At 37.2% G+C, this 13,637-nt stretch overlaps 1 protein-coding gene across 2 annotated transcripts in view; it reads left to right on the top strand.

Annotated features, from left to right (window-relative positions):
• The window catches only part of HTT (huntingtin), a 220,064-nt gene that overhangs the window by 98,345 nt on the left and 108,082 nt on the right, over positions 1-13,637 (top strand). For both annotated transcript variants that reach the window (XM_036762807.1, XM_036762808.1), the window contains 2 exons: positions 2,161-2,239; positions 3,237-3,398. In XM_036762807.1, the coding sequence (XP_036618702.1) occupies positions 2,161-2,239; positions 3,237-3,398 (241 nt within the window). The remainder of the gene's footprint in view (positions 1-2,160; positions 2,240-3,236; positions 3,399-13,637) is intronic.

Genomic DNA, 13,637 nt, shown 5'->3' with positions numbered 1-13,637 from the left:
GGCTTTGTTATCAAAGGCTCAAGAATCCTTTCCATGCCACAGAGAGTTTGTAGAGTAGGGCTGTAGTCATGTTCTTTATTAAACTGGCAAGATCGTGGAAGAGCAAATAATAATATTTAAGTACTTATCGTATGCCTTTGATATTAATCAAAGTTATAAGAAAGCTGTTCCAACATATTGAAATTACGTGAAGTTTTCAGTTTCCAGTGTCTAATATTTTCCCTTATTTTTATGTGATGTGTGATATTATACTGGTTGCATATTTCTGATAAATAAATCAAGATAGAAGTACAACATTCCATGTAATATAACATTAAACTAGTATATAGAGGCATTTGAAGGAACATTCTCTTCCCATTCATTTATGATGCCTTTTTATGTACCTAGTGTCTTAACACCAGTGCCTTTTGCACAAGAGATATATTAAAAGAAATCCATAATCATTATATAATCATAATAGCAGCTAACATTTATATAGAACATTTGATCCAGGCCTGTGATTCATTCATGTTGGGACTCCTGATTATGCTACTATCTCTCCAGTGCATATTGGCAAGTGGACTGAAACTGACAATTAGAGAGCTGTCTGCATATATTGAGACATTAAACTTCTCAGAGGCACATAGCTAGTATGTGTCAGAGGGGCTATATTTGCCCTAGTCCTTTTGTGTCTAAGGCCAGCATTCTGTCTCCTTTGTCTCCTGTCTCTTTGTAGTGAGTTATAGCTTACAAATAGTTTTCCTCACAATAACCTTGTGAAGAAGTAGCGTTGGAAATATTATCTCCATTTCTAGAAGATGAGGGAAAAAACTCCCCTGAGATGTTCACTTACTTGCTATGGTCAAATGACTAGTCACAGGGCTAGTATCTGAGTCCGATCTTGTGACACCAACTTCATTAATTTCACCGCTCCACTGGTCCTGTCTTTTTATTTATTGGGATGGTGTGGATGATGAATTTTTAGATGTATTTTATAATCAGCAAAATCACTAAAATAAGACTAGACTAGGACATTCATGTGATTTGCGTTTTAGTATAATCCATAGCATATTTCCTATTATATTTTAATTGACCAATTTTGCCTTGGAATTCAATATAGACTTGAAAAGCAAATCAAATTATGTCAGCCATTAAACATTTATTAAGCTACTACTATGTGTCAGGCACTGTACTAAGTTCTGGGTTTACAAGACGGTATAAGAGATACCCTGCCCACAAGGAGCTCATAATTCAATTGGGGTATTTTGTCAAAAATGATGTATTTTTGTTCTTTTCAGTGGTTTGGTGCATTGAAGTAGGAGTTAGGAGATCTGGAACTGAATTCTGTCAGATACAAATTTTATAACTCACAGTTTAAGAAATCATAATATTTTTAATGATTATAATAAAAGTGTGGATGGCAGGATGTTGTAGTGGATAGCTGACCTTGTAGGCAGGAAAACTTGTTTTAAGTCTCCCCTCTGATAGAAACTTACTCTTTGATTTTGGGTACATTACTTAAAGGGGCATAATGGATAGATTGTGGAACCTGGAGTCAGGAAGACTCATCCCCCTGAGTTAATTTGGCCTCGGACACTTGGTAACTATGTGAACTTGGACAGATCACTTAACCCTGCTTGCCTTAGTTTCCCCTTCTTTACAATGAGCTGCAGAAGGAAATGGCCAAGAAAACCCCAAATGGGATTACAAAGAGTCGGACAAGACTGAAACAAGTGAACAAAATTACATAAACTCTCTAAGACTGTAAGTTGCAGAGTAGGGGCTGATTTATGTTGAGGAGGGGAAAAGGGGGAGATTCCACACTGGGAATTTCCTATACCAATGAAACCACAAGTCTGGATTTAACAAATAAAATCCCATCACTGTGATGTTGAACCCAAAATTGGTGTGTGGGGAAGGAAGTAGTATGGAGTAGAGAAGGAGCACTGACTATGGATCAGAGGTCCTAAATGTGAACACCAGCTTGGTCATTTTTTAGTAGCATCACCTTGTTTCCTCATCTCTATAATGGTAATCCTCAGATGTCTTATTTTTCTGAATGTTTGTGGAAATTATCTATACGTCTGAATTGTCTCTGCAAGTATGGGCTTTTAATATATTGCTTGATGAGTTTAACTTCCTTTTGAAAGTGTTTCTTTGTTTAAATTTTTTTTTAAACAGGTGGTTTGATGTGCTCCAAAAAGTGTCTACACAGTTGAAAACCAACCTTACAAGTGTGACAAAACACCGTGCAGACAAGGTAAGTACATAATACTGTTTTTTAAATGGCACATGAGTAAGTAGTGGGGCTTCTTAATACTGAGACTCCTAATTGGATCAGCAAGTCTAGGCCTTGAGGAACCCCTCACCTACCTTGCCTGAGACTATCATTGTTCCAATAAGAACCAGATGCATACTGTACTCTGGATACTGAAAGTCTTTGGCCCCCATGCTCTTCTGTCTCAGATAACTCCACTGTACTCTAGGTAGGTAGGTGGAGCAGTGACTGGAGCTCTGCCCTTGGAGTCATAAGACTTGAGTTCAGATTTGGCCTCAGACCCTTACTAGTTATGGAACTCCTCTGTCTGTCTTAGTTTTTTCATTTGTAAAAATGAAGATAGTAATAGCATTTACTTCCCAGCGTCATTGTGAAAATCAAATGAGATAATATTTGTCAAGTACTTGGCAAATCTTCAGGAATTATATAAATGTCCACTGTTATTTTGGTGGTGGTAGTTGTTGTTATTATTTATTACCCTGATCCTTGGTCCCACCAACCACTTTTCACCAGTCATTTGTCAGGCACCATTTGCAGTGCTCTCTAATGTCCACAACGTTCACAAGGCCATCTGTCTTGATGGCCAGCTTTTTCTGCTGTATACTATATCACCTTTCTTTTCATCTTCTCTGCAGCTGAAACTCCCTTTTATGTGTTGACTCACCTAATTATTAAGTGAGCTTCCTGAGGACAAGGACAGTTTTGATTTTTTCTACCTGTAGCTCCAGCACTTAGCACAGTGCTGGGAACATAAAACATGCTTAATCAATGCTTTTCATTCATGCATGAGTTCTTTTATACATCGATTCATCTATCCATTCATCTATTCATTCTAAGCACTTAATACTTTTTCTCTTTCCTTACATTGTATTCAAAGGAAAAATGCTTTTGAACTTAGAGAGATTTAGATGTGCCTGTCATTGTTTTCATTTGAAGGGTCCAGTATAAATAATGCTTTCTTTTTTCTTTTTTAAACTAGAATGCTATTCACAATCACATTCGTTTATTTGAGCCTCTTGTCATCAAGGCTTTAAAACAATACACCACAACAACATCTGTGCAATTGCAGAGACAGGTTCTAGACTTACTGGCACAACTGGTTCAATTACGAGTTAACTACTGTCTTCTGGATTCTGATCAGGTTGGTCACTTTTATATTCTAAGGGTCTTCACTTTCTATCTATTTATAATTCAATAAAAATTATTTTTTTGAAACACTAAAGCTGTCTTAGGAAGAAATGTAATTTATACTTCATTGATTGCACCCTTTAATAATTTGTTGTAACTAGCTTCAGATAACTTTTATTTGCCTGCTTCTAACTTTTTTTATCTTCAAAGTTAGGACTTATAAATATTGTTGAATGTTTTCATTGTAAGCTTCAAATAAATTCTATTAAATTTTGGGATGTATTTGCAAGATCAGATCAAGATTTTTCCTATTGGCTTTAGTTATAATTTTTTAAAATCCAAAGGTTTCTTCCTCAAGTACCAAATGAGTATACTAATTCTTTCATTTAATAAATGTTTGTTAAGTACCTACTAAATGTGGAGCACTGTGCTAGACACTGCAGGAGTTATAAAGTTAAGACCAGTCCCTGCCTTTGTGGAGCTTACTTCTTAAGAAAAACATTAAGGAGAAAGATGATGAGTTCAGTTGCACATGCTTAATTTAGGATATCTTAGGGACATCCAGTTGGAAATGTCAAACACACAGTTGTTGACATGGACTAAATCTAGGGAATGACTGGATTGGTATATATAGATCTGGAAGTCATCTAATAGTTAAAACCCATTGGAGCTGATGAGATTATCAAATGAGAGCATATTGAAGAAAAAGTGAAGAGGGCCTAGGGCAGAACTTTGGGAAGTGCTTACCGTTAGGGGATGGCATAGGGATGATGGGCCTAATGAGAAAGAAGGGGAAGACAGGTAGAAGAATCACAAGAATAGAGTGTCATGAAAACCTAGGGAGGAGAGAGTAAGTATTCAGGAGGAAAAGGTAGTCAGTAGTGGCAAATGTAGCACATAGTTCAAGAAGTGTTAGGATTGAGGAAAGACCTACAGATTTGGAAATTAAGAGTATTAAGTCATGAGTCCTTACCATAGCAGCTGTCATCTTTGAATTTATTGAACAATATTCCTTTTAAAAATTTTTATTGATGTGTTTTGCTTTATATTAGAGATATTTACAGATTACCCTCACTCTGTGAGAAGGCTTATGTAACAAAGTAAAAAAATTAAATAAAACTAATAATAGAATGATCTTATTTGAAATTGCTTGGACAATTCCATATCTGTGGAAAAAAGAAAAACATTCTTTTTTTTTTAACAGATTATCATTTGTCATTTCCATTTATTTATTTGGCATTTATTATTTTTAGTTTTCAGCATTGATTTTCACAAGAGTTTGAATTACAAATTTTCTCCCCATTTCTACCCTCCCCCCCACTCCAAGATGGCATATATTCTGGTTGTCCTGTTCCCCAGTCAGCCCTCCCTTCTGTCACCCCACTCCCCCCTTTTCCCTTACTTTCTTGTAGGGCAAGATAGATTTCTATGCCCCATTGCCTGCATATCTTATTTCCTAGTTACATGCAAAAACTTTTTTTTTTGAACATCTGTTTTTAAATCTTTGAGTTCTAAATTCTTTCCGCTCTTCCCTCCCCACCCACCCTTCCTAGGAAGGCAAGCAATTCAACATGGATCACACATGTATCATTATGTAAAACCCTTCCACAATACTCATGTTGTGAAAGACTAACTATATTTTGCTCCTTCCTATCCTATTCCCCTTTATTCAATTTTCTCCCTTGACCCTGTCCCTTTTTGAATTTTTGTTTTTGATTACCTCCTCCACCTATCTGCCCTCCCTTCTATTGTCCCCTCTTTTTTATCTCCTTCCTCTTTCTTTCCAGTGGGGTAAGATACCCAATTGAGTGTGTATGTTATTCCCTCCTCAGGTCAAATCCAATGAGAGCAAGATTCAGTCATTCCCCCTCACCTGCCCCTTCTTCCTTTCCTACAGAACTGCTTTTTCTTGCCACTTTTATGTGAGATAATTTACCCCATTCTATCTCTTCCTTTCTCCCTCTCTCAGTATATTTCTCTCTCATCCTTTAATTTGATTTTATTTTTTTAGATATCATCCCTTCATATGCAAATCACCCTGTGCCCTCTGTCCATATATATATATATACACATACACACACACACACACGTTATATATACACATATATATATTTATGTATGTGTGTATGTGTGTGTATATATATGTGTGTGTGTATATGTATATATGTATATTTGTATATATGTATGTATGTATGTATGTATGTATGTATGTATGTATGTATATATATTCCCTTCAGCTATCCTAATACTGAGGTCTCATGAATAATACACATCATCTTTCCATGTAGAAATGTAAACAAAACTGTTCAACTTTAGTAAGTCCCTTATGATTTCTCTTTCTTGATTACTTTTTCATGCTTCTCTTGATTCTTGTTTTTGAAAGTCAAATTTTCTATTCAGCTCTGGTCTTTTCACTGAGAAAGCTTGAAAGTCCTCTATTTTATTGAAAATTCATATTTTGCCTTGGAGCATGATACTCAGTTTTGCTGGGTAGGTGACTCTTGGTTTTAATCCTAGCTTCTTTGACCTCCAGAATATCATATTCCAAGCCCTTCAGTCCCTTAATGTAGAAGCTGCTAGATCTTATGTTACCCTGATTGTGTTTCCACAATACTCAAATTGTTTCTCTCTGGCTGCTTGCAGTATTATCTCCTTGATCTGGGAGCTCTGGAATTTGGTGACAATATTCCTAGGAGTTTTCTTTTTGGGATCTTTTTCAGGAGGTGATCTGTGGAGTCTTTCAATTTCTATTTCACCCTCTGGTACTAGAATGTGAGGGTAGTTCTCCTTGATAATTTCTTGAAAGATGATATCTAGACTCTTTTTTGATTATGGCTTTCAGGTAGTCCAATAATTTTTAAATTATCTCTCCTGGATCTATTTTCCAGGTCCGTGGTTTTTCCAATGAGATATTGTCTTCCATTTTTTCATTCCTTTGGTTCTGTTTTATAATATCTTGATTTTTCCTAAAGTCACTAGCTTCCACTTGCTCCAATCTAATTTTTAAGGTAGTATTTTCTTCAGTGGTCTTTTGGACCTCCTTTTCCAAGGCATTTTTCTCCTCATTGGCTTTTTGGAGCTCTTTTGCCATTTGAGTTAGTCTATTTTTTAAGGTATTATTTTCTTCAGTATTTTTTGAGGTCTCCTTTAGCCAGTCCTTGACTTGTTTTTCATGGTTTTCTCGTATCACTCTCATTTCTCTTCCCAATTTTTCCTCTACTTCTCTAACTTGCTTTTCCAAATCCTTTTTGAGCTCTTTCATGGCCCGAGACCAGTTCACGTTTTTCTTGGAGGCTTTTGTTGTAGGCTCTTTGACTTTGTTGACTTCTTCTGGCTGTATGTTTTGGTCTCCTTTGTCACCAAAGAAAGATTCCAAAGTCTGAGTCTGAATCTGAGTCCATTTTCACTGCCTGGCCATGTTCCCAGCCAACTACTTGACCCTTGAGTTTTTCATTGGGATATGACTGCTTGTAGAGTATAGAATGCTTTGTCCCAAGCTTGAGGGGCTGCACTGTTGTTTTCAGAGCTATTTCTACCCAGCAAGCTCTGCCACCCCAGTGCTCCTCCTCCCCCAAGAACTGCCAAACCGGACCGCGACTCAGATCTAAACTGGCTCTGCACTCCTGCTCTGATCCGCCACTTAATTCCCCCCACCAGGTGGGCTTGGGGTCAGAAGCAACTGCAGCTGTAGTTCTGTAGCTGCACCACACCGTTGCCCCCAGGGGCAGTGGCTGAACTGCCAACTCCTTTCACTCTGTCCCCTTCAGCTTTTCCCACTAACCTTCTCTGTTGTCTTTGGCGTTTGTGGGTTGAGAAGTCTGGTAACTGCCACTACTCACTGATTTAGGGCGCTAGGGCCTGTTCCACCCGGCTCCTGTTCTGGTTGGTCTGCGCAGCCCATGCTGGGCTCTGTTCCCCTGTACTCCCCAGCCCCATGCGATAGACCTTTCCCCGCGACCATCCAGGCTGTCCTGGGCAGGAGCACAGCTTCCCTCTGCTACTTCGTGGGTTCTGCAGTTCTAGAATTTGTTCAGAGCCATTTTTTATAGGTTTTTGGAGGGACTTGGGTGGGAGCTCATGCAAGTCCCTGCTTTCCAGCTGCCATCTTGGCTCTGCTCCCAAAACATTCTTTTTAAAGAATAGGCATAGTCAAGCGAAACAGATTTCTTCTGTGACTGCATACAAAAATACATATATCTTATATATATATATATCTTATATATCTTATCCTAAATCTATCAGCAAGTGGACAGAATGTTTCATCATTTGTCTGTGAATCATGGGTGGTCCTCGTATTGAGCATAGTTCTTATAGTGGAACTATGACGTGGTTCAGCAACTCTGGAATGCTATATGGAACTATTCTTGAAAACTATTGAACTGTTTATACCCTTTGATCTGGGTGATACTGCCACTAAGATTATAACCCAGAGAGATCAAAGGAGGAGGAAAAGGATCCATATATACAAAAAAACATTTATCGAAGTTCTTTTCCTGGTGGCAAAGAATTTGAAACTTAAGCGATCTCCTCTGTTGGGGAATTGGAAAACAAATTATGGCATTATGTATTGTATGGAGTGTTATTGTATAGTAAGAAATGGTGAAGGAGATGGTTTTAGAAAAACCTGAAAAGACTCATATGAAGTGATGCAAAGTGAAGTGAGTAGAAGGAGGAACATACAACAATGCTTTAAAAACTTGAAACTCTGAAAGACTTAGGAACTCTAATCAACAGAATGAACCAACCACAGTTTTAAAGGGCGTATGGTGAAGTATTCTATCCACCTCCCGATCAAGTGTGCGCGTGCATATGTGCACACACACACACTTTTGGACTTGGGTAATGTGGTAATCTTTTTTGCTTGACTCTCTGTATTGTAATGAGTTTTGTTTTCTTGACTTCTTACTTCAAACTTCTTCAAGAGTAGTGAAGGGGGAGATGAGAGAGAGAAATCAGAACTAAAAATAAATTAAAATTTTTAAAAAGATGTGCTGTAAATATTTTTTACATATTGCATCTTTACCTGTTTTCTTTGATCTTTTTTTGGCCTGGGCTTTTCAATTGTATAGTTAAATAATTCAGTGTTTAATGATTTTTTGTGTATAAATCTAAATTGCTTTTTAGAATGCTTGTATCCATTCACAGGTCCACCTGCAGTACATCATTTTGTCTGTTTTCCTACAACGCCTTCAACATTTATCATTTTCTGTTTTTGTCATCTTTAGTACTTTGATGAGTGTGAAGTAGAATCTCAGAATTGCTTTAATTTGCAATCCTGTAATATATAACAATTTGGAGAATTTTTTCACATGTCTATAGAGTAGGTGGATTTCTTCTCCTTAAGAACTGCCTGTTTATATTCATAGACCATATATCAAGAGACAGTGGCTCTTATTCATCTAAATTTGAATCAATTCCTTATATGTTTTGGACATGAGACTTTTTTCAGAGAAATATTTTACAGATTTTCCCCCAGTTAATTCTTTCCCTTTTAATCTTGTGTTTGTTCGTGCAAAAACTTTTAAAATTCTATGTCATAAACTTTTGTTCTTTTCTTAAGTTTGCCAGGTAATTTATTTTCTTGTTTCTAGAATTTGTTTTAGATGTGACATTTTATATTTATGTAGGTCATGTATCCATCTATAGTATAAGATGTGAATTTTTGGTCAAAATTTAATCCCATATGGCTGTTCAGTTTTCCAAGAAGTTTTTCTCACGTAGTGAATCTTTATTCTAGTAGCTGCAGTGTCTGTGTTTAATTATTACTAAGGCAGGAGATACATATTATTCTTTATGCTGCATAGCTACTCTACTTCACTAATCAATCTCTGTATTTTTAAACCTGTAACAAATTGTTTTGAGAATTACTGCTTTATAGTGTAACTTGAGGTCTGGTACTGCTAGGCCCCTTTTGTTTTTTTCCTTTTTATTTACCATTAGATTCCTGACCTTTTCTGTTTCTATATGATTTTTACCATTTTCCGTAGTTCTGCAGAGTAATCTTTTGGCATTTAGTGTGGCATTGAAGGAGTAAATTAATGTATGTAGTATGGTCATTTTTGTAATATTAACTTGTTCTACTCCCATGAGCAATAACTATTTTCCCCATTATTTAGTTCAGTATTCCCGCTTTGTAGTTGTCTTTCTATAGCTGTTGTGTTTTCTTGGTAGCTAGACTCCCACATATGTTATACATTCTGTAATTATTTGAAATGAAATTTTTGTTTTTTCTCTCTTCTTGCTATTCTGTATCAAATAGTAATGGTGATAATGGACATCATTTCTTTATTTTGATCTTTTTGGAAAGGTTTTTATCTAGTTATCTCCATTACATGCTGTTTCTTGGCTTTAGCTAGATGCTATTGACCGTATTAAGGAACGGTCTATTTATTTTTAATATTTTTGGTAGAAGTAGGACAGAATAGTTCTTGTATTATGTCAGAAACCTTTTCTCCATCATTGATATAATCATGTGATTTGTCTTGTTATTAGTATGGTGTATTATGTTTATAGTTTTCCCAACATTGTTCCTAATAATTGAGTCTTTGCATTTCTGATTTAAATCTGATCTTATCATAATGTATAACATTTTTGAAGTGTCTAGATAATAGTTAAAATTTTTTTATTGATATTCATTAGAGATGTCAGTTTATCATTTTCTTTCTCTGCTTCTTTGCTCCGTAGTTTGGGTATCAAGATGATATTTATGTAATGGAAGGAATTTGGTAGGATCTCTTCTTTTTTACTTTTGCAAGGAGTTTATTTAATATCAGAGACAGCCGTGAGACACAGTGGAAGGAGCGCTGGGTCCGGAGCCAGAAAGACAAGAATTCAAATATGGGCTTAGACATTTACTAGCAATGTGACCTTAGACAAATCACTTAAATTCTGTGTGCCTCAGTTTCCCCAACTATCAAATGGGGATAGCAGTTGCAGCTACTTTCTAGGGTTGTTATGAGGATTAATGAAAAAATATTTTTGGGACCCAAGATGGCAGAGTAAAGGCAGGGACTTGCATGAGCTCTTCCCCAAACCCTTCCAAATACCTTTAAAAAATGACTTTAAACAAATTCTATAACAACAACAGAGTCCCCAAAAAGATGGAGTGAAACAAATTTCCAGCCTAAGACAGTTTGGAAGGTTGGCAGGAAAGGTCTGTTGCACCAGGGTGAGAGAGGAGTGCAATACAGTACTGGCTGCACTAGTGCAGTCTGGGCTCCAGGAAACCCAGAGCAGGCCTTTGGGGTGACTGAATCACTGCCAGCAGTGGTGGTTTCTAGACTTTTCACCCCATAGACGCCAAAGACAACTTAGAAGGTCAGCAGGAAAAGTCTGTCACACCTGGATGAGAGTGGAGTGCAGTCCACCACAGGCCATGCTAGCCCAGCCCAGCCACAGCAAACCAAGTGCAGGCTTTGGCAAGGACTAAATCAACAGCAGCAGCAGCTGCTTCCAGAGCTCTCAGCCCGCAGATGGTATGGGGATCAAACAGCTGGTCAGAAGGAGATTACAGGGGCATTTTTACTAGCACTGTGGCAGAACTCTGTTGCTTTGCTCCCAGTCGCAGCCCTGGGTAGCAGTCTGCATTAGCATAGCAGAGCTTGTGGCCACAGTGGAGGGGGGACCCTCCTCACAGATCCAGGGCAAAAAAGGGTGCTTGTGTTCCCTCACAAACCATATCACAGGCCAAGAGTAGTAAATACCTCTCCCTAGATCATAACACCCGTCCCTGGAAATATTTCTGAAAATAGCTGCACAAAACTCCTGAAGCTTGGGACAGTGCACCCTCCACCGTGGAAGCAGAGTCCTACTTTAACAAACAGTTAAAAGTCAAGTAATACACTGGGAAAATGAGCAAACGATGGAAAAAAACCTCTGACTATAGAAAGTTATTATGGTGACAAGGAAGATCAAAACACAGCCTCAGAAGAAGACAACAAAGTCAGAGCTCCTACATCCAAAGCTTCCAAGAAAAATATGAATTGGTCTTAGGCCATGGAAGAGTTCAAAAAGGAATTTGAAAATCAAGTAAGTGAGGTAGAGGAAAGATTAGGAAGAAAAATGAGAATGATGCAAGAAAATCATGAAAAACAAATCAACACCTTGCTGAAGGAGACACAAAAAATTCTGAAGATAATTAACACCTTAAAAAACAGACTAAGTCAAATGGTAAAAGCGGTCCACAAAGTCAGTGAGAAGAATGCCTTAAAAAGCAGAATTGGCCAAATGGAAAAGGAAGTTCAAAAGCTCGCTGAAAAAAATAATTCCTTAAAAATTGGAATGGAGCAAATGAAAGCTAATCACTTTATGAGAAATCAAGAAACAGTAAAACACAACCAAAGGAATGAAAAAATAGAAGACAATGTGAAATATCTCATTGGAAAAACCACTGACCTGGAAAATAGATCCAGGAGAGATAATTTAAAATTATTGGACTACCTGAAAGCCATGATCAAAAAAAGAGCCTAGACATCATCTTTCAAGAAATTATCAAGGAAAACTGTCCTGATATTCTAGAACTAGAGGGTAAAATAGAAATTTAAAGAATCCACCAATCACTTCCCGAAAGAGATCCCAAAATGAAAACTCCCAGGAATATTATAGTCAAATCTCAGAGTTCCCAGGTCAAGGAGAAACTATTGCAAGCAGCCAGAAAGAAATAATTCAAGTATTGTGGAGTCATAGTCAGTGTAACACAAGATTTAGCAGCTTCTACATAAAGGATCAGAGGGCTTAGAATATGATATTCCAGAGGGCAAAGGAGCTAGAATTACAAACAAGAATTACCTGCCCAGCAAAACTGAGTATAATCCTTCAAGGGAAAAAAATAGACATTCAGTGAGATAAGGACTTTCAAGCATTCTCGTTGAAAAGAATAGAAAATTTGACTTTCAGATGGAAGACTCAAGAGAAGCATAAAAAGGTAAACAATAAAGGGAAATCAATAAGGGAATTATTAAGTTTGAACATTTTACATTCCTACATGGGAAGACGACATTTGTAACTCATAAGACCTTTCTCATTATTAGGGTATTTGGAAACAAAGGGCATAAGTGAGACTTTATTATGAAGGGATGATATCTAAAAAAATTAAGGGATGAGAGAAGAATGTACTGGGAGAAAGAGAAAGGAAGAGGTAGAATGGAGTAAATGATCTCGTATTAAAGAGGTAAGAAAAAGCTTTTACAGTGGAGGGGAAGAGATGAGAGGTTAGTGGGAGTGAGTGAAACTTTACTCTCATTGAAATTGGCTCAAAGAGGTAATAACACACAATCAATTGGGTATAGAAATTTAACCTACCCTACTGGAAAGTAGAAAGTGGAAAGGTGATAAGGGGGCGGGGGATAAAAGGGAGGGCAGATTGGGGAATGGGCTAGTCAGAAGCAAAACACTTTTGATGAGGGACAGGGTGAAATGAGAGAGAGAATAGAATAAATGAGGGGGGCCTAGGATGGAGGGAAATATAGTTAGCAATAGTAACTGAAAAAATTTTGAAGCAAGTTTCTCTGATAAAGGCCTCATTTATCAAACATATAGAGAATTGTGTCAAGTATATAAAAATAAGTCCATTCCCCAATTGATAAATGGTCTTAAGATATGATCAGTTTTCAGATAATTAGAACTATCTATAACCATGTGAAAAAAATTAACTCACTATTGATTGGAGAAATGCAAATTAAAACAATTCTGAGGTACTACTTCGTACCTATTAGATTGGCTAATAGGACAGAAAAGGTAAATGGCATGTTGGAAGGAGTCTGGGGAAAATGAGACCTTAATGCATTGTTGGTGTAGTTGTGAACTGATTGAACCATCATGTAGAGCTATTTGGAACTATGCCAAAGGGCTAAAAAACCATGCAAATCCTTTGACCTAGCAATACCATTACTATGTCTATCCCAAAAGAGATAATGTGCAAATATATTTATAGCACCTCTTTTCTGGGGACAGAGAATTAGAAATTGAGGGAATGCCCATCAATTGGAGAATGACTGAACAAGTTGTGGTATGTGGTTATGATGGAATACTATTGTACTATAAGAAATGATGAATAGGATGCTCTCAGAAAAACCTGGAAAGCCTTGCATGGGCTGATGCAAGATGAAATGTGCTGTGTACAAAGTAATAGCGATATTGTAAAATGATCAGCTGTGAATGCCTTAGTTATTCTCAGCAATACAACTATCCAAGATGACTCTGGAGGCCTTATGATGAAAAATGCTATCTCTCCCCAGAGAAGGAACTGATGGTG

The sequence above is a fragment of the Trichosurus vulpecula genome, chromosome 6 (assembly GCF_011100635.1).
Source record: "Trichosurus vulpecula isolate mTriVul1 chromosome 6, mTriVul1.pri, whole genome shotgun sequence".
In the NCBI taxonomy this organism is placed as follows: domain Eukaryota; kingdom Metazoa; phylum Chordata; class Mammalia; order Diprotodontia; family Phalangeridae; genus Trichosurus; species Trichosurus vulpecula.
This window is presented reverse-complemented; position numbering and strand designations above follow the sequence as displayed.